This window comes from Lytechinus variegatus, chromosome 6 (genome assembly GCF_018143015.1).
Source record: "Lytechinus variegatus isolate NC3 chromosome 6, Lvar_3.0, whole genome shotgun sequence".
Lineage (NCBI taxonomy): Eukaryota > Metazoa > Echinodermata > Echinoidea > Temnopleuroida > Toxopneustidae > Lytechinus > Lytechinus variegatus.
This window is the reverse complement of record NC_054745.1, coordinates 7,769,708-7,797,199: the sequence shown is the minus strand read 5'-3', so window position 1 is coordinate 7,797,199 and position 27,492 is coordinate 7,769,708. Positions and strand designations below refer to the sequence as shown.

General features: G+C 37.3%; 1 protein-coding gene across 1 annotated transcript; it reads right to left on the bottom strand.

The window, feature by feature from the left end:
* Positions 1 to 4,579: 4,579 nt before the first annotated feature.
* LOC121416781 lies at positions 4,580 to 26,929 on the bottom strand. Its single transcript, XM_041610256.1, has 5 exons — positions 25,672 to 26,929; positions 24,974 to 25,249; positions 21,187 to 21,288; positions 6,711 to 6,926; positions 4,580 to 5,214 (listed from the first exon to the last, which is right to left on the bottom strand). The coding sequence occupies exons 1-5, from the start codon at positions 26,927 to 26,929 to the stop codon at positions 4,943 to 4,945; spliced, it is 2,124 nt and encodes a 707-aa protein (XP_041466190.1). The 3' UTR covers positions 4,580 to 4,942.
* Between the last annotated feature and the right edge of the window lie 563 nt (positions 26,930 to 27,492).

Below are 27,492 nucleotides of genomic sequence, written 5' to 3'. Positions count from 1 at the left end.
ATATATATATATATATATATATATATAATGAAAAAATATATAGAGAGATATATGTGTGTGTACATATATAATAATTATATAATATATATACATTACTTCCCAGAAAAAAACGAAACCGAGATTTAACGATGATTTATCATAAATTAATCATAAATAAAATAGACAATTACCTACGAATGTAAAGCTTAGAATCTCTTCTTTTATCTGGTATTACTTTGATTATTCGCCATTCACGCATGAGTGAGCAAAAACAATTTGAAGAAATGATACCAAAAACTGATTCAGCGGGGGTATCTGAATTTAAAAAAGAAATTCACATGACCAAGAAGTTCAATACCTGCTCTTTTCTTTGATACCTTAATCACAGAAAATGGTCAAGAGTAAAAAAGTTATGATCCCTCGAAACAATGCTTGTATTTCCATAATTTCATTAAATAAACGTGTTTTCACCGTTTTCCCACACAAACTCAAAACGGAGTGTCGAGTGAGTTTGAACGCTAGCCTGTAAAACCTCTTCATTTTATGAAATTATTGAAAATCAAGCCTTATTTCAAATCCAGAACTTTGTTATTTCTTGACCACTTTCTGTAATTGAGGTATTAAATTAAAGAACAGATATTAAACCTTTAAAAAAATTTGGTTTTCTTTTTAAAACCCAGATACGGCGCGCCAAGTGACTTTTTTGGTATCCCCTTTTCAAATTGTTTTTGCTCGCTCATGTGTGTATGAGAAATAATCTAAGTAATGTCAGATGAAAGAGAAAAATCTAAGCTTTAAAATGGTAGGTCATTTGTCTATTGTATTTGTGATTAAGTTTCGTTTTTTCTGGGACGCACTGTATATAATTTATATATGTGTATGTATGTATACAAAAAAGTTGCCAAAGCTGTAGTACATGTATAACTTCCACATACATGTATATATATATATATATATATATATATATATATATATATATATATATATATATATATATATATATATATACATATATAAAGAAATTGATGAAGAGATCAATGGTACCAGAGCTATCTACCCTTTGGAAAAAATGTCTCTGCCGGGAATCGAACCCGGGCCCCCAGCTTTGAACGCTGGTGCATTAACCACTAGACCACAGAGATTGGTTAGTGGGTAGGGCGAACCCAATCCGATTGACCGTCAGAGAGACAGATTTTCGACAATACATCAATTATAAATTCCTTTGTCGGGTGAAGGTGGGTTTAGAACAATGACAAGCCGTCATGCCTCAGCTGGATCAAGGCTATTGCTTTGATACAGTACACGTATGGGAGAAGAAATACAAATGTGTAAAGTTATACATACGGGTTCGATTCCCGGCAGAGATATTTTTTCGGCATCACCAATTTTTCCAAAGGGTAGATAGCTCTGGTGAACCTTGATTTAAGCTACGCCTGCCATTGTTCTCTTCATCCATTTCTTTACAATAATATTTATATTTAAATAAAAAAGAGTTGCCAAAAGCTGTTGTACATGTATAACTTTACACATTCGTATTTCTTCTCCCATACGTGTACTGTATCAAAGCAATAGCCTTGATCCAGCTGAGGCATTGCGGCTTGTCATTCTTCTAAACCCATCTTCACCCGACAAAGGAAATTATAATTGATATAGTGTCGAAAATCTGTCTCTCTGACGGATTCGGTCCGCCCTACCCACTAACCCGTCTCTGTATATAATTATATACTTATTTTTGCAAATCATTCAATATTGATTGTATGTATTATTTGGTTATATAGAGGGTCAGTGCTAAGATTATTTTTTTATTTACAGAAATATATATTTTTAAGTTATTTCCCTCCGTCCTTACATACTTCATTTTTTAAGTAAATATTTTTGTATCGTCTTGTTGATGTAAAACGAAGATTCGTCATTTTTGTTGCATTCATCCTGAGTTTATTTAAATAAAATCCTGAATAAAAACAAATTGAAAAAAAGTTGAGAAATGAATGGTAGTGAAATGTGGATCTTGTTCCGCATTTTTCAGGTTGTTTCATAATTATTTGGAACGTTTTTCTTTGGCGATATTTTTCAGTGATTCAGTTTTGAAACGACGAATCTTACCACACACAAGGTATTGTAGTGGGGCACACATGCATGTGTCCCCACGATTCGGGAACTTATGTCCTGGGATATTTCAAGTCATGCAAGGAAAAAAGAACAAGGAAATAAGCAAAATAAAGAAAAAAATCCTCCATCGCCAAGTGTGTGAATGACTGCAATCCATACAGGGTTTCAAAAATCAATGTATACAAATTATATATTTTTCTATGTTTTTATAGTTATGATGTTATATTATGTGTAATGGTTGCCCATATTGTTATTTCGGGTTGCATCGAAATGAAATAAATCTTCCAGAATGTTTGAAAGATGTTATGATGAAAGTGAATTAACGAGATATTTTCATTCTTCTTTTTTTTAATCAATTTTGGAGGATGGGTTCTATGACGTTTGTTATGATGACCAATTATTGACATTTTCAATTCTCTTTCCTACAATAATAGGTTATTCCTATCATGGCCCTCGCATGTACGTTGAATTCTTCGCTTGACCATAGCAAAATATTTGTTGTTTTCTTTCTTGTATTTAGTATTGATGTATGATATTTTGAACAATGTTTATGCTCATCAATACAATTTATAGAGATGTATATTTGATTTTTTTTCAGATAGATACGTTTTTTTATACATGTATCTAGATATATGTATATACATTAAAATTAGATAAATGCAAACAACTTGCGGTAACTCTCTTGTAAATAATAAACAGTGTAAGAAATGAAAATGAGAATAATAGATGCGTACCTTCACCTAAGGTCCGTCAGAGCTGTCATCCATTCTAAATGAAAAGTTAAACAAATGTTGAAAATGTTCATGACTGTGTGTGTGAGGGAGGGTGTTGAAGTGTGCGTATAAGTTCGATTCAATTAAAACATCATGAACAGACTTATCAAAAAATGAATTTATTTCAAACATTGCCTGTTTATTTTTTTAAGGTGAACAAAATAAGCAAACATTTCATGACGTTTAGATTACACGATAGATGACCTTTCACATAAAGAATTTCCATTGGCTTGTTCATTTTTACTCCTACATGCTAAAGGGAATTCCAATTCGAAGTATTAAATAACATTTGGAAAATACTAAACTATAAGTTGTATGAACCGAAGTCATATCCCCCATTATGTTCTTTAATTGTTTTGAATCGTACAATAACATGTGATTTTTTAATCAGCTTGTAAAAGATTTTACTCTGATTTCCATTCTACATGTATTTACCGAAAGGGTGAACACCTGGATCCCACCTTACAAAGAGCTGCGATAGATCAGATCAACAATTGTTGATTTCCAGCAACGTCAATATCTGAAATACAAATTTGTTCAAAATAGTTCCTAGTTATGAAGTATATTTACAGATACCCCGTTCTCTTGGACATTCAGTAGAAAAAAAGAGATTATTTTTGTTTACTAAGGAGATGGTACAAATTTCCAGTAGAAAAAAAAGGTGTGGTGTGGATAAATTTCCATACAGTTGAAATTGATTGGATCAATCGTAACTCTTTGTCAGACGGGTTCCTGGGGTCTGTTGCAGAAGGAGTTGCGTTTAAACGCAAGTAAAAAAAATCAATCGCAAGTCAAAAATGCGCGCTGTTGATTGGTTGAAAATCAAGTTGCGCATGATTTTTAGAGTTGCGTTTGATTGCAACTTTTTCTGCAACGGGCCCCATCGTGAAATTCAAGAATTGGCTTGTCCTCGTTAATTATTGGCCATTGAGCATAACTCAATTGATATTAAGGGAGGTATAGCATGGATATCCACAATAACATCGTAGTTTAATTAGTAGACCTTACGCAGTGCCATCATCGGAACAACATCTTCAAGACTAAAACCATGGCCTTGCAAAGTTGCAGTGGCGTAATGAGCCACGAATTTTGTGGGTAAATATGACGTATCATTAACAAAATTGCCAGCGAGCAAGCAAACGAAATCGATATTTTGACCTTTAAAAAATCAATTCTGTGAAAAATTTTTAAATGTTATTAAGAAAATATATATTTCACACTTTCTCTCTTTCCTTTTCTTTCCCTTTCTCCTTTTTCTTGGTCGTGAAGAAGCCCCCCCCAAAAAAAAAAAAAATCTTTACGCCACCGCGTATACCCTATCGCCAAAAGGATGGCGCCATGAGATTCTGACGTCATAATAAAATGGAAAGGTATATTGCCATTCATTCATAATAATGTTATCTGCGTGTACCCCATAATCACCAGGTCGCATGCTCTCCCCTCTGCCCTCTTGGGTCCACCAGAGCCCTTTTTTCCCCGTAAGCTATGGAGGCCGAAAGTTTATTTTTGAGGCTTTGAATCAGACTCCAAATCGTGCACTCATACCTTTTCAGAGTCTTGCCTCAATTTACTAAATTTAAGAAAACATGTATTTCAAAAAAATGTTCAAGGCGAAACTCTAACCCTAGTCAATGGTCTTGACTGCAGTGATCGCGCCACACCAATCGCTGCGCTGGAAATTACTCCACAGAAAATCGAAGAGTGACGTCAGTTGCCATGGTGGGCTGGTTCTAAACAGTCGCAGCTGACGGTCGTCTATACACATTGGCCCGTCTGAAAAATAGGATGCAAGTGATCAAATTCCGATAGAAGCCATTTTCTACTATGAGAAACACACGCTTTTTTTCGGCGGGTTCATTTGTTTACAACAAGGCCGCCATGACATCATGGCAACTGACGTCATCGTTTCGTATATCCTTACATTTCGTGTGTCTATGAATATTCGAGAGGCATATTCTGACTAAATTAACCCTATTATTAAATTATTCCCATATTTGCTTGGGTTCGCTAGGTTATTATTGAAATAAGACGCGATCCGCCATGCTCTTATCAGGTGACCCTTCACGGCAAATACCACGTGACTAATCAAGATGCTCCAGTGCAGCTGCAAGTGAAAGGACATCGGGGTATGGAACCTTGAGATCATCTTTCATACTCTGGTAGAAAGTTTGGGGCGCTGTAGACAGTTGTTTTTTAAGCTGTAACAACTGGACTCCATTGAACGCTTTCAGTGCCTTGTTTCGTGTCGTGACGTTGTTCGCTGCTAGCCAATCCTGGACCCTCTTGGCGTCCCATCCAGGTACTTGAGAAACAGATTGAGGTGGCTTCAGTTCCTGTTCTGGCGGTGGAAGACCTGTCATCAAAGAGGAAACGCGGTACAAATTAGTGCAAAACATTGTAGGAAGTAAAATGTGCATTGCAATTATTCTCAAGTTCTAATTGGCTAAATATGTAATTGTCGAGCCGTGTAAATTAGGGGCGTCTCTCTATGAAAAGAATTGTTAGTTGATTGATATCCGACAGTTGCTACGGTAATAGCGTTTCTTAGCCAGTGAAAATCACAGTCAGGCCGCAGGTCCCTATGCCAATGAGCAAAAGGCCAGATTCATCCAAATCATCTCGTGGCTGAATCCCCCTCCTTACAAAATCTTTTGATTCATGAGATTTTCTTTCTCTAAGAATTTACCTAATTTAAACTCAAGTTAAATGAAATATTATTGCACCATCAGATAGAGTAAAAGTTACTCTTTCATATTGGTCATTTATTTTGTATACAATATTTTGTTAAATAAGTAAATTTCTGGCCTGAAAATGTGCCTCAAAACTGAATTTTCTTCCTCTGTTTTCTTTTGCAAATTGTGCAAAACTTTTTATTTTGAGCCTCAATGATATCTATATCACCATAAAGCTGAACTTCTGTACTTTCTCACAATGCCACTCTTCATATGCGGCACCTTTTAATCGGGTCAAGATCACACTTTTCCCACAGAGGTACATGTACAGGACGAGATTTCTGAAATTTTGTACTTGTATGAAATACAGAGTTCTGATTGGCTGGATAAGGTTCACAGAACAACAGGCGCGGGGTATTTGGGGAGATTACCACATGGGAAGTGTGACCTTCCCACGAACCCAGGCACTGGGACCGTTGGAATTTGCCATTGTGTGGTCTCTTTGACCAATCAGAGTGCAGTATTCTTGTTTTCAAACTGCTTTATGTACTTGGCAAATGAAAAGTGTGATCTTGACCCGATTAAACCAATTCTTATTTTACAAACAAAAATAAAGTGTGAAAATAGCAGCTTTTGTGAAAATATTTATTTTGTAGCACATTTTAGATCAAAATTTTAACCTATATTACAAAATCTTTGAATAAATCCAAACACATGACCTGAAAGAATGATTCTTCTTCTTTACAATGGTACCAAATTCATGAAATTCGATGCACAATTAGAGCAGCAATGACCGAATGAAAAGAGGTGTTTTGGTCCGCATCAAGCTCATTAAATATGCAAAACATCTCAAGTCATGAATATCACTTGGATGAAAGAAGCCACTTCCTTTGGACCTGCAGTCTGACTGATCAAGGAAAGTTATCTTATCCATTTACCTGTCGTAGAGAAATATTAATGAACCATTCTCCTGAAATATATATTTATGGATTGTATTGCATAATAATCTCCCAAATTCTGTGTGATATCTGCCATTGTTCCCCGCATGCCCTCTGTCTCCCCAATTCATTTAACATATGCATCCCTCACCCCCCCCCCCCCTCCTGCCAGCTGTGTGTGTGGGTGTCAGTCTATTTGTGATAGTAAATCGGTTTTAGAAATCAAGCATGATAAATACCTGGCGTAACATCTTTTGTATTCTGAACAATATCTCTCTGCGGTGTAAACTCTTTTTCTATAATGCTAGGTAGTACCCTCGAGACGAGCTCGGGTTTTTGCACGATGTAGTATATCTTTCCGGCCGTAATACCCCCTAGCCAGCCAGAAGCTTTGAAGTCGTCCATCACCTTTACCGGAATGATCTTCTTCTTGCATTCATATGCGTAGGACGCTTCTGAAAATGGATAAAACGGGTATAATACTTAGGTTCCATGACATTTGCACCGGCGACGATGCGTGATTTTAAGTCCGGTGTTGGTGTTGGAATTAGGATTTCTTCCCCTAGCTCCAAAACTTATTAAGAGTTTGTAATTCTGATCCAGGGGCCCGTTGCACAAAGAGTTGCGTTTAAACGCAAGTCAAAAAATAATTCGCAAGTCTCAAATGCGCGCTGTTGATTGGTTGAAAATCAAGTTGCGCATGATATTTAGAGTTTCGATTGATTGCAACTCTTTCTGCAACGGGCCCTTGGACTATCTTTAACTGAAAAACTTGACCTACATGTAACACCAACGCCAAAGGTTCAACACTGAATTTGAAATCACCCGTTTCCCAGCTCCACACACTAATCGAATGTTTGCAACCCTTGGTTTCACACTATACCCTAAACCGAACATAAAAACCTTTGCAACGCTAACCCTACATCTTAGACGAAATTGTCCTAAGAGCAAATGTCGTGTCACCAATACGGCAGTACTGTTCCTTCCTATGTCATTCCAAAGTCCAGAAAACAGACTGGTTTCAACTCCTTTCATTCTCTTGCCCCCATCTTTGGAACAAACTCCCCTTATGGAACAAACACAGTGTTACCACAGTGTGTTCACATAGTTGACTATGTGTAAACTATGTGTTAACTATGTGGTCACAGTGTTGTCACAGTGTGAGACTTCAGATCACATAGTTAATCACATAATTGCCCACATAGTTGGGTAACAAACACAGTGTTACCACAGTGTGTTCACATAGTTGACTATGTGTAAACTATGTGTTAACTATGTGGTCACAGTGTTGTCACAGTGTGAGACTTCAGATCACATAGTTAATCACATAATTGCCCACATAGTTGGGTAACAAACACAGTGTTACCACAGTGTGTTCACATAGTTGACTATGTGTAAACTATGTGTTAACTATGTGGTCACAGTGTTGTCACAGTGTGAGACTTCAGATCACATAGTTAATCACATAATTGCCCACATAGTTGGGTAACAAACACAGTGTTACCACAGTGTGTTCACATAGTTGACTATGTGTAAACTATGTGGTCACAGTGTGAGACTTCAGATCACATAGTTAATCACATAATTGCCCACATAGTTGGGTAACAAACACAGTGTTACCACAGTGTGTTCACATAGTTGACTATGTGTAAACTATGTGGACACAGTGTTAGACTTCAGATCACATAGTTAATCACATAATTGCCCACATAGTTGGGTAACAAACACAGTGTTACCACAGTGTGTTCACAAAGTTGACTATGTGTAAACTATGTGGACACAGTGTTAGACTTCAGATCACATAGTTAATCATAATTGTCCACATAGTTGGGCAACAAACACAGTGTTGCCACAGTGTGTTCACATAGTTGACTATGTGTAAACTATGTGGTCACAGTGTGAGACTCAGATCACATAGTTAATCACATAATTGCCCACATAGTTGGGTAACAAACACAATGTTACCACAGTGTGTTCACATAGTTGACTATGTGTAAACTATGTGGACACAGTGTTAGACTTCAGATCACATAGTTAATCACAAATTTTGCTCACATAGTTGGGTAACAAACACAGTGTTACCACAGTAAGTTCTTCAATCATACCCGAGAAAAATTTAACAAGCAAGAACAAGGGTCTTCAAGCTCGCGCAGGGCGGGGGGGGGGGAGCAGGGAGGAGTACTAAACTTGAAAAATTGTTTGATGCACTATTCCCAATACAATCTCCATTTAGTTTTTAATTTACACTGAAATTTTGCCGGTAATTTTGATATTTGATGATTTTTTTATTTTCTTTTAAGATCATCATCGCAATGGATAAACTATCAGTAAAGGCTATAACGTTAATAGAGTTATAGATCTATACTAGATATCCGGAACTCTTCGGTAAATCTCGGCCTCGGAAATCTATTTTCGGCGAGGCATGCTAGCGCGCTAGTGTAATACATGTGCGTTTCAAATTCACTCGCTAAAGCTCACCGACGCCCGTTACAGTTTATCGCTTCATCCAATATTTACGCCCGTTAGAATCTGATCTTACTGCACTTTGTCTTAATCTTCTTGAATTGATAAGGATATCAACCATGTGCGTCTTAGTACACTGGGTGGAAACAAGGAACTGTTACTTCTAGCGATTTTGTAACAAACAAAAAGATGTCGGTCAACTTGGTGGACCCGAAGTTTGAGGGCCTGGTGGAGTCCGGAACCCCGCAGAGAAACGGCCGAAACATTGGCTGGGATGTGGAAGGCCAAGGTGTTAGTGGCCAGTGGTAAATATACATTATTATCACCCGTATCAGACATCTGAGCTGGTCATTTACAAAACCGTATTGCCCTACATTTTCTGAATATCGGGAAGGGTAGGTATATTGTTTGTATTTTCCTCGGTCTCAATTCGCGTATTTACTTTGCATGCAGAGACGACGCAAAATATACCTTTGTATTTTCCCTGGTCTCACATCCGGGCATTTGTGGATACGTATAAAGAGATACGCTTCATAAGGATCCGCGCACCAACAATATACAGATATACGTCATAATAAAGACAACGCTGGATCCGAGCGCTTGCAAGTACGTCATAATGGTAAAGTGCAGAGCCTAGACCGATATTAACATGACACAATAGAACTCTATTTTAAAAGAAATATCCACATTATCATGATTTTTGCTCTAGATATCTGATTTGGATGATAATAAAAATATTGACTGGCTCTTCTTTCGGGGAACATCAAATATATTGCCCTTAAAAGACCCATATTGCCCTCGTCTAAAGACTCGGGCCAATATGATTCTTTTGCTGGCAATATATTTGATGTTCCCCTCAAGGGTGACGCTGTGTCCAGTCAATATTATATAATTATATCCTGATTTGTACCTAATATGTAATTATTTATGCTCTCCCTTTGTCCAGGGGTAATTGCCGAAGAACCGTATGTATATAGATCTATAGGCTATGTGGTGCTCGACTAGCCTGGACATTCTGGAGGCGTCTGAAACTGAAGTCATGATGCCATTTAGGCAGTGTATACAGCCACACGCGTGTGTCTTTACCATCCAGCCACACGCGTGTGGTTATATCCAGAACACCTATCTGTGGATACCGCCACACGCCGCCAGTTATAACAGTAAAACACGTATGTAGGTCTGACCGTCTATATCACGATCAAAATAACTTCATTTCTTCATTAAATTCTTACATTCTAAACCCCTTTGATTTCTTTAAATCGTTTCAATTCATTCTCACCGTCTTCTTTCCTTGCTTTTCTTGTCTTGTTACAAAAGGCCGCCTGTTAAATAGCAAATTTCCACACTTTTTCTACTTGTGTCGATTCTCTACTGACTCTAGGCTATGTGCGCGTACGTACGAAACCCAAACTGTGTATGTCGCTGCGCTAACGCTGTATGGGTCTGCCACCGCGAAGGAAGCCAGAATTGACACAAGTAGAAAAAGAGAATTTGCTGTTAAACAGACGACCGTTTGTAACAAGACAAGAAAAGCAAGGAGAGAAGACGGTGAGAATGAAATTGAAACGATCTAAGGATATCAAAGGGGTTTAAAATTTAATGAAGAAATGAGGTTATTTTTATCGTGATATAGACGGTCAGACCTACATACCGTACGTGTTTTACTGTTATTACTGGCGGCGTGTGGCGGTATCCACAGATAGGTGTTCTGGATATAACCACACGCGTGTGGCTGGATGGTAAAGACACACGCGTGTGGCTGTATACACTGCCTTTAAATTTAACCCAGGGAACTCCCGCCCACTACGCGGGCGGGAGTTTCCTGGCCTGGGTAACTATGAATTTAGCTCTACATAGTACTCTACGTAGTCGTAGGGTTACTCCCCACTGACGCCTGGGATCACGAGCTATATTCACCCACGTACTGGTACAAAACCTGAAACTTTCGCCCCCGAGATTTCTACTTTCCCTCTAAATCTAGCCCTAAAACATGTAGGCCTACCTGTCATGGGGTTCAACTTATTTTCCAAGTGAAGTAGATTACCGGGTGTAACATTTCTGCGATATTGATTTCATTTTTAAAGAAGAATTCATAAAAAAACGAATCGCGCGATTTGCGTGCTGTCGCCAAGCGAAAGACAACGAAATCAAGATGGCGACATAAACACGGCCGTAAGCTCTTTCCATCTTTTCTACTAGCCAGGAGGCTTCTAAAGAGTAAAAATCATTTACTAATACTATACTAACGTAGTCTTGAGGAAGCAATGATGATGATTTTTTTTAGATATGTCATATACTTCTTCATCATTGACGTCTTGACACTCTCTCCATAGTGTCTTAAGCGAAGGACCAAAACAAAGATGGATTTCCCTAGAAAATCCATCTTTTTAAACCAAAATCACAAGAATTCTATTAATTCTATTCATTCTTACACCTTCCTACGCCTAATGCGTAGGGAGGTGTTAAATATTATTATATAAAAATATAAAATTTAGAGATAGAAATTAGAGATGAAAATTCTTATTCAACAAATCTTGAAATTTATTTCGTGATCATAAATAATTTATATATATTAATATGAATTATTTATAATGAAAATATAAATTTTAATGGGTTAGTTAATGATTTGTTAAATAAGAATTTTCATCTCTAAATTGTTAAGACGGGATTGCTTTCCGGAAGTACGTCATACATAAGCGGTTCAAGGGTCGACGCTATTGTATTTCCATTGTTTACATGTGGAACGGGGGGTCAACGCGGCATCAGTTAGGTAAGAAATCTTCATTTTTTTATATTTTTTATAATAATATTTAAAACCTTCCTACGCATTAGGCGTAGGAAGATGTAAGAATGAATAGAATTCTTGTGATTTTGGTTTAAAAAGATGGATTTTCTACACTGTAAAAAATATTGGGCAAAATTTTAACCAGCACGAGGATAATTATGTATCCAACCAATTTGGGGCAGTATTTTACCCAATGCGGGAAGCATATTGTCCAGTAAGGTTAAAAAATAAGCAGAAATTACTTTAGAATGAGCAAATTTTCATCACACTTGATAAATAAAAATGCCCAAAAGAAATGCCCAATGTTGGTTGGATACATAATTACCATCATGAAGCATTTTTACCCAATATTTTTAAGAGTGTAGGGAAATCCATCTTTGTTTTGGTCCTTCGCTTAAGACACTATGGAGAGAGTGTCAAGACGTCAATGATGAAGAAGTATATGACATATCTAAAAAAAATCATCATTGCGTCCTCAAGACTAATACTAACGTATCTTATGGTGTGTTTATGCTTCCATTGCGAGGACAGAATCAGCGATTTCAAACGTCGATTCAAAACGCCGATCGTAAACGTGGTTCTGGGAGTGCTGTTTATGCTTAACTTTTCAGAGCATATCAAGATTTCCAGCTGGCTTCGCATCGTAAAGCGAGGTCAAATTGGGCGCGCCTTTTTTCAAAAGTTTTTTTTTTTCGATTGTTGTTTTTACGTAGAGATAACAAGGAGCAATACGACTGTATTTGCCCGCGGATTTTCATCTCACCGGAAGCACGTACCAAATGACGTCATTTAAACACGTTTATGATCGTGGTTCTGTTTATACTTCCCCAGAAAGCCTGATTCTGGTCAAACAACGTTTACAAACGCACCTTTTTGTGAGTTTACGATCGGCGTTTTGAAACAGCGTTTAAATGAAAGTAAGCATGGACGCAACCGTGTTTTGGACTAATCACGTTTGGAAACGCTGATTCTGGCCTGAAAAGTGGAAGCATAAACATGGCCTTACTCTCACCTAGCCAGGCGGCTTCTAGTTCTAGAGAGTAAAAATCAGTTACTAACGTAAGGTTACTCTCATCCGAAGCCAGGTCTTCCTTCTCATTGACCCACACGACGGAAGCCAAACCACCTGAAACTTTCACCCCCAAGATTTCTACTTTCCTTAATAGAAAAGATCTAGGCCTAAATCATGTACATTGAAAAAACTTCATTTCCGACATTTCTACGCTCTCGTTATTTTTGAACAAGAATTCATCCAAAAAAAATGAGAGAAATATTGTGAAAAGACGGAAGAGACTTGCCCGATGTTTACGCCGCCATCTTACTTCCTATTGTTCTTCGCCAACGTTACCCGACGCACGCGTCTATGAGAAGGAAGACCTGGCTTCGTATGAGAGTAACCTTACGTTAGTAAATGATTTTTACTCTCTAGAAGCCGCCTGGCTACTCTCACCCACGTTACGCGACTCAAGCGTCCGTATCGTGGGTGAAGAACAATAGAAAACAAGATGGCGGTGTAAACATCGGGCAAGTCTCTTTTTTTCATGACAATTTTTCATTTTTTTAATGAATTCTTGTCTAAAAATAAATTCCATAGCATAGAAATGTCGGAAATGAAGTTGTATCCCAGGTACATGATTTAGGGCTAGATCTTTTAGAGAGAAAGTAGAAATCTCGGGGGCAAAAGTTTCAGGTTTTGGCTGCCTACATGCACATGTATACAATAGAAGCCCTGGCTTCGTATGAGAGTAAGTTACGTTAGTAAATGATTTTTACTCTCTAGAAGCCTCCTGGCTAGACTGGATTAGCATTACATCGGCTAATTAACAAATTTGGGGACAAATTTAATGATGTGAAAGATTCTTACTAGTTTTTAAATAATAATTATCTTATTTAGATCTACTGAAAAAATGTCTACAACTCAAAATAGTTTGTGTGTACAGAATTCAGATAAAATTATTTATGTCTATAACTTAAAAACTGGTGTCTGAATTCTGATTTGATAACTTGTCTATACTCTGTAGTAATAATTCTAATAATGCTAAAACCCCATTTTTACAATGCATTTCATAAATGGCTCTTTGAAATTACTCTGATTATTTATGTCTGTCCTTAATGTGCCTGTCCCTTACAGAAAAAAAGCTGATGTACTAAAGAAAGAGGAGTTCCTAAACACCGCAACCAGAGTAGATGAGGCTATGGATGAGTCTGATGCCACAGATGAGGACATGGAGGATGAGGCTTCAACCTCAAAAAAGATGTGAGAAAGAGGGTACGTTGAAACTTTACATTCAACTTAAATTTTTAAGACGTGCATGGATCAGGAAATTTTGAAGCATACTAGCCAGGAAATTTAGTCCAAAGTGATAAGTGTTTACCTGAAGCAGGCCAGACTTTATTCTGTGATTTGCAAAAAAAAAAATGACTTATACATAACTTGATATCGCTGCCAGTGGTGATTCAAAAAATTGCTCTTAAATTTCTACTTGAAAAAAAAATTGATGGAATTGGAAAGTATTGGTGGTACTACTTCAATAAAAGAAAATTCATTAGAAAAACTAAAAATAATGATACACTTATGAATTTTGTCTGGATTCCTAGTCTAGATACAGAATTGCATTGGATTTGCACATGACTGCGTACCCAGGTGTCGCAAATTTGAACTCAGAAGATATGCGAGACTTAAATGTGAGTGGCGCGGCGCGGTCACCCCAAAAAATCGTAGCTGGATGGTCTTGAAAAATGTTGAGCGGGGGAGGGGGGGGGGCTACATTAAATTTTGATTTTAAAAATTCTAAACATATTCCATATCTGTTCATATTTTATTTCCATTTTTGGTTGCAGGTTGGGAAAGCTGACAGATCTGCTATGGCAGAGCTTCTAAAGAAGAAAAAGACTGAAGACCAGCGGAACCATAAAGGTCAGTTTAAAAGTTTATTATTTACGGCAAGATTCTGTGGCCAATTAAATGAAAAATCATGACCAGAAAACAAAATTCTCATATGTCCAGAAAGAGTATCTTCTCCAGAGCATTGCATTCATGCTTTTGGTGCAAATAGAATTTTACATCACAACAAAGAATACCTCTTAATTATCGAAGGTTAAACATATACCACATAAAAATTGTATCTGAAATTATGATGGAGTAGATGCTCTTTCAGGACATACATCTATATGAGATGAGAGTTATGTTTTCCGGACATGCTTTTTCATTAAATTGGTGATTTTTTTAAATGTTAAAGTTTTTTTCTGACTCTCTTGGTATATCATTGTAGGATATTGGCACTCTAAATGGATGAATTTCCATTGCTAGCCCTGGCATATCAACATTCACAAATAACACCGTGTCTCACACACAGATTTGCGTTATGGTAAATTCTAGTAGAAGGGGCTATGAAATGATGTGTCTGAGGATATATCCACCGCAAAAATAAAAAAATCACTTTCAATTTTTGAAAAAATTGCATTTTGGCCAATTCATATCGTCTGTGATGTCATAAAATCATATTCTAAAAAAAACTCTGTTCTTTAATGATATTTATCAAACCTTCACTGATATATTTCTCAATTTTTTTTTGTTTCTTATTACAACCAATTATTCATCAGGGTGAACTTCCCCTTTGATAGCTTTTACATTTTCTTGTGTATTTTGCCAAGAATGATTGTCTCTGCGTGAATCTACAAATGAATTCAGAATATCACAATTACTGTAAATAGGAAGATGCTCTGTAATTTCTCATATTACCAAGCTTGTCAATAATTTCAAGGCGGAGGGTTAGGGTGAATCTCCCTGAAAGAGAAACTACATGTACTAGAATAGCACAGTCTCTCCAAATGGTAATCTACGGTGAAAATAAGTTTTTGATGTGGAAACAAAAACAAACTAACAGAAAACGGAGGAAAAGGACACCGACTTTGATTTGAATCTACGTAACCATAGAAAACATTTTAATGTTTTAAGTAAGTGATTGATCTTCACAAATGTCTTGTCATTTTACATTTTACAATGATGCTGCCTGTCACCGGTACAATTTCTTCCAGAGCGGCGGACCAAAAAAATTAGAAATTCACAGAGTCAAAGGCTTAGACAATCAACCAGTTTAAGAACTTAATTTCCTTTAAGTCACTTCCTTGTCATTTCATAAGATATTTTCAATCAAGTAGGACTATAGAAATAAGATTACCGAGCCTGAAATCTTGATTTTCTTGCTTTAACTTATCCGCCCCTAATATTATAATCCTGTTTCATGGGTATGCATGGTTTTTTTGTTGTGTTTGTGACTCTTAGATACTCCACTGCAGCTGAGTAACCAACAGTCACAAACAGACGGAACTTGACTTGGCTTTAATTAATATTTATATATGATGTAGAGTCTTTGATAAAAGTTTGAGACTTTGAGCCAGTTTTTGTGTCCTTTCATTTTCTTATATTCAGCACACACAACAAGCATGACAACAATTTCCCTGCACTTCCACGGGCCAAGTACGTGCACGCATGGGCCAGAAGCTGAAAGATGTCTGTGCATCTCGAAGACGTGCAGAAAAGCAGGTTTAAGTGTGATACCTTTTTTTTTGTTTGGAAATAAGCCTTAATATTGCCTCATACGAGTCATTAAAAAACCCATTTTATTCTGATCATGGGTATATATTACACGAAAATGTCTTTCATGTATTATGACATGTCTGCTAATACAGCCAACTCAGGTTTATATAGTGTGTGCTTTCAAAATTTATCATGACATGCCAACTCCTGCTTTATCACCTTGAGATATTCATCAAACTCAGATTGATATATTTTTATATTTATACTATGACAAATCATTTTCTTGCCATGTGCCTTCCGTTTGATACTGTTTCCAAGTTCCAACTAATACAAAGGAATACTTATATGCAGCTATATGGAAGCTAGTATATGCACTTCATGCAAGAGATTTGTGGACATTTTTTGGCTCTTGTTCATATTTTTCTGATATTTGTATATAGGTGTGAAAAGGCAAAATATATGCAAAGTGTTCTTATTTTTGAAAAATAAATGTTGGTTACTTGTTCCTGTTTCGAAATTTCACAACTCTCTGTGATGGTAGGGATTTGCTTTACTACATGTATAGGCGTTGCTTTTCCGACTACGGCGGCGTCGTCGTCAACATTGAAATCTTAACCATTGAGGTTAAGTTTTTGAAATGTCATAACTTAGGAGTTAGGAAGTATATGGACCTAGTTCATGAAACTTGGACATAAGTGTAACGAAGTATCACTGATCATCTTGCATGAGTGTCCAGGTTGAATGATCAAGTTCATTTAGGGTCTAAGTTTTTTTTATGTCATAACTTTAAAAATATAAGGGCCTATTTTATGAAACTTGTACAAAAGTTAAATTGCTGATAATCTTACATTAGTGTCAGCCTGTCAGGTCACATGATCAAAGTCAAAGGTCACAGCACTGAAACCTGAACTGTTAATTTTTTTAACTGTCATCATCATGATCCTATTTCATGAACTTGAACATAAGGGTAATCAAGTACCACTGACAATGAGTTTCAGGTCACATTGTCAAGGCCAATGATCATTTATGGTCAATAAAATTTGACCATGTTTGGTTATCAAAATTGAAATCTTTAACCAAAGTTTTTGAGATGTCATCTTAACTTTGGAATTTTATCGACCTAGTTTAGGAAAATTGGACATGAGTATTTAAAGCCTGTGTATAGCTTTGGTAAAGGGTCAATAATGTGATTGATAATCGAATATCATCTAATATGACAGTCTTACTGAAGCGTAGAGACCGTTAGATATTTTTCCAACTGCACTTCTCTGAGAAAATTTCAAATATTCAAATCTTGGATATATAGCGCCCTCTCTCGGCGATGCTTGTTTTAAATTTAAAAAATGGGCATTCAAGCGCTTATTTTATAAATTTAGTGATGAGATATCCAAAAGTTACAAAGAACATATCTTAAAAGTTTAAGCCCATTCCATGATTTGGAATAGGATTTAATTGAAAGACAAAAACGCACAGATATTTTAATTTGATCGGGTGACCCGATCAAGTTAAATTTCCATGTAAAATTGCAAAATTTATCCTGTAAAACACATTTTCATTTCATATCCTCCACATCATAACTGTTATAGGGCATATCCATTCATATTAGCTAGCAATGAATTGGAATAGTGATAGGTGCATTTTGGTGGATTTACCAAAACTATACACAAGCTTTAAGTTTCACTTATCATCTTGCATGAGTTTTAGGTCACATGATTAAGGTCAAAGGTCACTTAGGGTCAATGAACTGTGACCATGCTCGAGATATTTTTTTAAATGTCATAACTTTGAAAGATTATGGATCTGGTTCATGAAACTTGGATATAAGGGTAATCAAGTATCATTGATAGTCTTGCACTAGTGTTTAGTCAAATGATTAAGGTCAAATGTCATTTAACTTTGACTATGTTGGGAGTAATTTTAGAAATGTCTTCATAACTTTGAAAGTAAACTTGAACATGAGGGTAATCAAGTATCACTGTTTTTATTCAAAGTCAGCATTGTTGCTATATTGAATTGCGTGACGCAGGCGAGACTGTCAGAGGCGTTCCACTTGTTTTTTTTTTCAAGTAACCTTTTCTTTTAAGGTTAAACAGGTTATTTTAGTTCGGTGTTTTCATCACTTGTAACCTTGCAAATCTTGTTTCGAATGAAGATACTTGCATTTGAATGAAAGAACAACCTCAAAGATAAATTTGTCAGAATATAGACTCATAAATGTTAGATACCTTAAAGGGGTACATATCAAAATAAATATAGTAAAATCCACCGAGCAAAACGCTGAAAATCTGACAGCAAATACTGAAGTTATAGAATTTCAAGCTTAGCAATATTTTGTGAAAATAGTCATATGCAAGTCATCATGAATGTGCAATAGGTTGACTAATGATGTCATGTCCCCACCTTCCTTTTTCTTATTTTATTTAATAAAATCATGATCATTTCATATTTTCCTACATGTGTACACGACATGTCTCCCTTGTAACAAAATAAGTTGGCACAATGATTTTCTTACAAACTAAATCAGTTGTCAATCCAATTTTTGTAATTATATTTGGTGACAAAATTTGACTAAATATAATTTTTTGAAATAAAATACAAAAGATCAGTGGGGATATCATCAGCTTGCTCATTGCATATTCATGAAGACATGCATAGCACTGTTTTGCCCTAGTAATGCAAAAGTTAAAAATGTAATGACTTTGTCATCCTTGTCAGATTTTTATGAAATTTTCAGTATTTTGTTTGTCTCATTTTACTTTATTTGTTAAAATTGTATTATGTTAGCCTGGAGTACCCCGTTAATATGTTTACATTTAAGAAATATTTCATACCAGGCTTGTTTTCCCCAAACAATTTCATTCCACAACGTATGTTTACTTGTGAAAATCGAGGAGAAAAATTCATGTTTGTATTCACTGTGCTGGTATTTATGACCCAGTTATTTTCATGTTGCTTTTATTTTATTACTGTTTATTAAACTGAACGAAATGAATTTTTTCATTTTTTATTTCTAATTATATTTTCTCGTGTCTTGTGGATTGCTCTCCCTACTCTTCAGATTGGGACCAAAGCACAATGTCTACCATGATACAACCACCCAAGTACCTACAGCCAGTGACAACAGACAAATTCTCAAATCAATTATGTTGTGATCAGGAGGATGGAAATTTTTAGTGTTGATTTTTTTTTTTCTTTTTTTACAACTGGGTATGCAAAATGATGAAAGATATATTCTAAAATTTGATTTGAATTGGTGACACTATTATTAGCTTCCACTCCTATTGAGATCAGCACTAATTGGCAATGATGGTATACTTTTGTGGTCAAGATTGCGGGACACTGTGCTTCGTTCCAGTTGGCCTGTGTTGCAGTGGTCTACATGGTATGTGCTGCATGGGTATGTAGTGGACTGCATGTGGTAAATGAGCTAGTGGCACATGCATACCACAGTTTGGTGGATTGTGTAGTCAATGTCCGTGTGGTGGACTGTGTGGTAGACATCACAGTAAGATGAGCACCATAGTGTGGGGGACTATGTGGTGTATGTCATAGTGTGGGGGAGTATGTGGTGTATGTCATAGTGTGGTGGACTCTGTGGTATATGTCATAGTGGGGTGGACTCTGTGGTATATGTCATAGTGTGGTGGACTATGTGGTATATGTCATAGTGTGGTGGACTATGTGGTATATGTCATAGTGTGGTGGACTATGTGGTGTATGTCATAGTGTGGTGGACTATGTGGTGCATGTCATAGTGTGGTGGACTCTGTGGTATATGTCATAGTGTGGTGGACTCTGTGGTATATGTCATAGTGTGGTGGACTATGTGGTTGATGTCATAGTGTGGTGGACTATGTGGTGTATGTCATAGTGTGGTGAACTATGTGGTTGATGTCATAGTGTGGTGGACTATGTGGTGAATGCCACAGTGTAAAGGACTATGTGGTTATAAACGTGTGGTACACAGTGTGTTTAATATGTGTTTCGGACTATGTGGCGACTGTGTGGCAACACTGTGTTACACAGTGTTGTAAACACGGTGTTACCACACGTCCCAAAATAATATATTAAACACATGTGGTACACGCTGTGAACACACTGTGGTACACACTGTGTTACACACTGTGGTACACACTGTGGTACACACTGTGGTACACACTGTGGTACACACTGTGGTAACACTGTGTTTGTTGCTTAACTCTCCCTCCATCTCTTCGAAACCTCTCTTCTCTTAACCTCTTCAGAAAACATCTCAAAACACACTCATATGACCATAAATCTTAACTTGTCTTATGCAATAAGCCAGTTCGTAGTTCCTTTCTGCGCATGATCAAAATATTCTATGCACGATCAGAGGAAGGTCATTTGTACTCAAGTGATATGGTGGTTTAAAAATGTAATGAGATAAGCACCAACTTTGATATCTTGATTATTCATATATCCTTTTGAATTCTGGTTTTCATTTACATCCACAAAAAACAACAATGCGTCCACGAACGACTGGTATTTCACAATATGCCAAGTACATCGTGCAACATGCTATGATATGCATTCAAAGTAGGAATAAGTGTCCATTGGTATGCTATTCTGGTCACCTGGTCTATTCAATTTCTTCATCCTGCTATGTAAGGCAAGATTACGTAATACCTTGCTTTAAAATCTGCCTATCATAATGAAAGAAATGAAAGGTCATTTGACCAAAATCGCCCATGAAGTAACTACGAACTGGTCTATTAACAGCGCTTTGTATCCTGTGGAAAAGCACTATATAAATCCAATTATTATTATTACTTTGTACACGTCCCATCAACTAAATGTGGATGACGTGCAAATCGAAAACTACCAAGTCATGAGGAAAGTGTGCAACGCATGCAACAACAAAATTTCAACTTGTACTTGATCCAAGTAGAGGAAGTATCTCAGTTACCTGTTCTGCAGTCTTGGCTGTCTTGGTAGCCACGTGTAATGCAGGCTATCACCATGTCCGCATTCTCTACCGCTTCGGACATGGCACCGATTTTATCACCCACTGGAACAAGAGACAGAAGGGAGACGACATCAAAGAAGACTGAATACTATGACAATAGTCGAATTTATCTAAATGGGAAAAGTCAAGATCAATGAAAGTTTTCGGAAGATACCCCCTCCCCCCCAAAAAAAAAGAAAGGTATGGGCATTTGAATATTGAGATCACCGATGGAATACAGACCCCCCCCCCCCCATTAGCAATGCAACCAGCTTATAGACAATTTCCCCATTATCTTAGTACATCTTTTACTTAATTTCTCTATTATCTAGTGTTCATTATCATGTACTCGAGGTTTCAAAACATTACGTCATGAAAATGATTATTATTTTTATATCATTACAATGAGCAAAATTAAATGTTTGTCAGTGTCCAAGTGGAAAAGAGGTACATTATTGATCTTTATTAATATTAGAATTCCTGATAGGATGATACCCAAAGCATTAACTTTCTAATTGCTTGTCCAATCTTTTCCAAACGTTCGTTGATCGTATTCTTTGACTTTCATGCTCTTACACGAGCTAATATTAAATTTCAGAAAATGGAGAACAAAATATGCGTTTCCAAGAAATGACAACTGTCAAAATATTCATGTTGTATGCAAATAGTCACCAAGTAAGCATTTGAGGCAGTTTCTCTACATTAAAGTGTGTTAGAAATGTGAAATGTATATAACATTTTGGAGAGCATAGAACGAGAAAATAGAAGGGGATGAGCACAAGGAGCAGATTTTTAATCGGAGAACGAGAGAGAAAAAAAAATATCCATTACTCTGATCAGGCGCGTACGCAAGGGGGGGGGTTTCGGGGGTTCAAACCCCCCCCCCCCCTTTTCGTTTCCTTTTTTTTTTTTTTTTTTTTTTTTTTTTTGCTTGTCTCCCCAGAGGTCGGTCTGGTCAAGGAGTTATCGGGCAAGAGCCTGATAACTCCTTGGTCTGGTTACGGACAGTTCCCCTACCCAATAATGTATATGACAGCAATAATGAACAGAATCTCATGTTTCCGACGAAAAACACAGAAAAAAATTTCGCTCGCTTCGCTCGCTCCATTTTATTATATCTTTTATTTCCGCATGTCGCCGACATGATCACGGTATCGCCATTAACAAGGCCATACATGATTATCATGATGTATACTTATGAATACAAGTGAACCAAGACAAAGACATGTACGTTTTCTTACAAAATATGTTTTACCAATATGAAAACCAAAATGACGGAAAACGCTAAAATGTCGGTTAGCTCGCTCCGCTCGCTCGTAATAATTTATGAAATTCCATAAGTATCTAGTCTCCTGTTCAAGGCCGTATTATGAGTGTTACGAATAGAAGGACATGTAGCATCGACTAATACTTGATTTACTAACAAACTATTGACAAGAAATGTATGTTTTGACGGGAAAACGCGAAAATTTCGGCTCGCTCACTGCGATCGCTCGTAATCATTTATGAAATTTCTTAAGTTTATAGTTTCTTGATCAAGGCCATATCTTGAGACTTACGAGCAGAAGGACATGTATTATCAACTAATATGTAATCATTACCAACAAGCTATTGAGAAGATTTGTATGTTTTGACGGAAAAACGCAAACATTTCGGCTCGCTTGCTCCGCTCGCTCGTAATTATTCATGACATTTCTCAAGTTTCTAGTGTTCTGATCAAGGCCATATCCAGGCGCATAGCCAGGGGGGCGGTCGCCCCCCCCCCCAAAAAAAAAAAAAAAAAAAACGTCCCCAAAAAGAAAAAAAAAGGGAAAAAGGGAGAGGAAAAAAGGAAAAGGGAAGGAAGGAAAGGGAAGAAAGGTAGCTTTGTGTTTTTTTCTATTTATTCTTTATTTTTTTCTCAAAATAGAAACTCCTTCACTCTTCTTGCTTTAAATTCATATATGAATTTTGCTTCCGCGCTGCGCGCGGTTAAATGACAATATTGAAGTTCTCCATTGTTCCCCCACCTTTTCTCTAACCCTGTTTTTCCACCTCAGCTATGTGCTTCTTGCCAGTTAAAGTTAAAATTGTATACATTAGGGCATGAATTTGAGTAAGGTTATAGGCCGAAGTAAATGTATGAAGTTATCTCTTTTTTTCAATTGATCGCGCAACTTCTGGTCTGGTCGGCACAGAGCGGGTAAAATCTTTATATCAGTTTCTGCCGTCACCTCCATAAAGTCAGCTTCTCCCGCTTTTCAGCTCATTACTATAAACAACCATAATTTGGGGGCAAACAGGTTCCTAATTTAAAAAGAGGAAGGTATGGAATTCGTGTCGTATTAAATAAAAAAGTACAATATTTTTTTTATCAAATTGTATTAAACTTCATGTCATTTCCCTGTATACATTCATCTCCTGTCCTGTTTTGCGCCCTCAGTTTGAAATTTTGAATGACACTTAAGTTTCTTTATATTCAAAATGAAGCGCTTCAGGATAAGTCAAAAAAATTAATCATCCTTTATTATATAGATAGATAATTTCAATAAATCACAGAAGTTTCAACTTTATGCGCACTATTTTCCTTGTAATGAAGTTCAATAATCTTGGGTATTAGAGATATCTACATTTGATGAAACGTCCGCCCTTTGAAATTTCAGAGTTTCATTGCTCTTCGCGGGGAGGAATATCTTCCTCTACCAATCTTCTCTGTTTTGCGAGTTAAAAATATGCACTGATGCTAAATTGTTTGTAATCAAATCTGATCTTTCCAAAGAAAGTTTCAATATATCTTTGAGAATACCCTTTTCTCGGGACCCTTTTTATGGCAAGAAAAATTGATAAATCACTTTAGCTTCCGCGCTTCGCGCGGAGTTATTATCATTTTAATTTCCTCCATTGTATACCTCTTTTGTGCGTTTACAATCACTTTTGAAAACAAGGTTCAAAATCGCAATATAGTCAACCGAATTGGAGGTACTAGAGACAAGAGAAACGGCTCCTTTTCATTTTAATTTATGAAACACTAAAAGCTCCCCCTCCCTGCACCCACCCCCTAGGGAGCGCGCTTCGCGCGCTCTGTAAGTGTTGGCACGCTTCGCGTGCATTTACCGCCCCCTCCAAAATGAAATCCTGGCTACGCGGTTGGCCATATCATGAGTGCTACGATCCGAAGGACATGTAGCATCGACTATGATACCAACAAACTATTGACAAAAAGGTTATGTTTTCAACGCAAAAAACGAGAACATTTCTGCTCGCTCGCGGGTCATGACCGCACTGTTACATACCCATCCCCACTTAAATGTTATTGTCTTATTTGCAGCGCTGAAAAAAAAAAATCATCACCTCCCCCCCCCCCCCCCCCGCTCATCACTTTATAGAGACTGGGCGGGAGATTTAAAAAAAGAAAATCAGCTCGAACCCCCCCCCTTTCAAAAATCATGCGTACGCGCCTGACTCTGATATTAAGTAGCGGGAGGGGTGACAGAATAACTCAACAAGAGTCTAAAGATGAGATTTAAAAAAATTGCTAAGAAAAGAAAATAAGAATAACTTTACACAAAAAGAAGACAGAATTATAACTTTGATAAAAAATAAATAATTTGAAGAGGAAAAAACGATGAAGTAGTTAGAGACGAACCAAAGAAGAAACTGAATTTATACGTGAAAATTACTTGTTTTAAAGAAAAAGGGGGCAGAGGTGAATTATTCGATTGGTTAAAAACAAGCATTCAATTTCATATTTACTGTAATGTAGACTTACTCATATGGTCCTCATCCATCCATACGGTGTACCCTCTTTTTCGAAGCTCCTTCTTGAACTCTCTCATCACAGGTTTGGACGGGTGTTCCCATTTGTAACTGAGCATGATGTGTCCAGTTGACTTTGCAGTGTCCACTGGCGCCCTCTGCGGTGACTCGTTAGCCGTTTTCCTGTTCTTTAGGCCTTCGGGAAGTCTGGATTCGTAAATTTCGAAGAGAGCTCCCATGCAGGCTGTACGGAGATTTTCGTGCTCACTTTGGGAGTTCTCAGTCACATCTGATAATAGGATATGGATTTCATATATCAATGATATGGCGCCTTCTAAATTCAGTAGTGTGGGCCTATTATTATTGCATGCAACCATAGCCCTCACTTATTTTCAAGCCATTTGTGCATTTAATGAATTATTACGGCCATGCTTCCCATTGACCTCAACTGACAATAACGCCATGCCCAAGATTCAAGCCCATAACTACTGGTTTAAAGACGAGAGTCGGGACCATGTATGTAGTCTTCAACGCTTATAAGCATTGTATTAGGTGCTGTAAAAATGTTGCATATTATTATTGTCATTATTATTAGTAGTAGTAGTAAGAGTAGTATCCTTATTATTGTTGTTATATACCAAAGTGAGCCCATGAGACGCATTTCCCCTTTGATAATTCCTAATGTAAATAGAGATGAAGGGTCTTACTTACTGTAAATAATAGACTGTTCTTTGCGGAGTTTCTCTTTATTTTCCTTCAGAAATGCAAGTCTCCAGATTGTGTTGGCTGCAGATGTCTTCTCCTCCTTCGAACACTTTGGTTCGAGTAATTTCCCAAGAATTGGAATTCCCCCTTTGGCTACAATGAGTTGCTTGTTGTTGTCGTTGATAGCCAGTTCCTCTACAGCCTGGAGCAGCTCGATTGCAGCCAGACATATCACAGTAGAACGCTTCTTTGATGTCCGCCGTGTGACCTTCGTGTGGTGTTTTGGATCCGACAGGCACTTCTCCAAGAGAGACAGCAGCGATACGATGCATTCATAATTCGTGGACAGCTTGTCTGCTTCTTCTTTCTTCACTAGCCTTGCTAAAGTCATAAACGCAACTGTCTGCGTCAGACTGTCCGTTGATTCACAAAGCTTCTGAATGGCAGGAACCGCGCGGTGATGCCTAGGTGCCAACGGTGGTAGTCTCCTACATGCGTTTTCCAAAATGTTCATTGCATCGAAGACCATATCTTCAACCCATTTGTTCATCGAACACCCCTTCTCACCTAGGTGTAAAAGCCAGTCGACAATGACGGAGAGACATCTATCTTCCTCAAGTTGCAAGCAAAAGAAATCAGACTTGTCGGTGAAATTCCAGGTCGAGCCTAGGAGTTCCATGTAAAAGGTAAAAATCTCTTTTATTTCGGATGGAAGCTCTTCACTTGGTTGCGCATCTTCAATCTCCTTTAACTTTGTTCCTTTTGTCCATGTATAGTTAAACATTTTGCAATGGTTTGTGTCAATCCCCATTGCGTCCGCTGCTGCTGTGAGGCCTATTTTAGAGTCACGAGAAAATAAATTGATATCCCTCATATGTTTGTTGCATAAGGTACAGGAAAATTCATTGCACTCTCGAATGTATTGGATACTCTCTTTAACAGGAACGAGGCGCTGTTTGATCTTGTCGCGTATCTTGTGATCCTGTCGCCTCAACTTTACATCTGCAAAATCAACAAGCAGAGCATCTGAAATGGTATCCGTAGGTCCCAGAGAGCCATCGGAATTTCCTCCAAGGGTACCTCCGTCAGTTTGAACAGTTTCACTTTCTGCAGGGTCGGTTGAATCAGTCGATTGTGGTTTTCCAGGAGACCCATCTGTTTTGTTGTTGCTTTCTGTTGCTGTTCCTGCAGAATCTGGGACTGGTTCTACTGTTTCAAATTTATCGGCTGGCGGAATCTTCCTTGCACTTGCCGCAGACCCCATGTCTTACATGTTAATCACATACTGTAAGAGAATTAAAAAAAAGTTTCTTGGTTAATAGTGGCCAGTGAGGATCGTGAGGCTTTCTAAATTGGTTCAATAGTAGGAAAATGATAATAATAATAATTTGATAACAAATGATCATTAAAAACAACAAAAACAACAATCATAGGCCTAATGATAATAACAACAATAATAATTATAATAAACATTGGCTTCTATGTATTGCTATATCAATCTATGACAGAGACTTTTTTCGGAGCCTGTTGGGCGGCTTGGTGGCTAGGGGCAAAGCGTTGATTGAAGCCTTGAGTAAGGACGCTAGAACCAGGTGGGGTTCGAACACGAGACCCTATGATTGCAAGGTGATATTCAGAACCGCCACACCACCACGCTTCCAGTACGACGTTTTTCGATATATATATATATATATATATATATATATATATAGGAGAGAGAGTCATCACACATGAAATGCATCCATCCAACAGGCATGGCACAGATTGTCTGTATCAATACCACATAAGCACTAATACAACTACTATGAAAAAATGAATTCATGAAAT

Coding starts and splice junctions, on each gene's coding strand:
- LOC121416781 (XM_041610256.1), bottom strand. CDS start 26,929: ATGGGGTCTGCGGCAAGTGCAAGGAAGATTCCGCCAGCCGATAAATTT. Junction 21,289..24,973: donor GATGGATGAGGACCATATGA/GTAAGTCTACAT, acceptor CTCTTGTTCCAG/TGGGTGATAAAATCGGTGCC. Junction 5,215..6,710: donor TACAAAAGATGTTACGCCAG/GTATTTATCATG, acceptor CTTTGATGACAG/GTCTTCCACCGCCAGAACAG.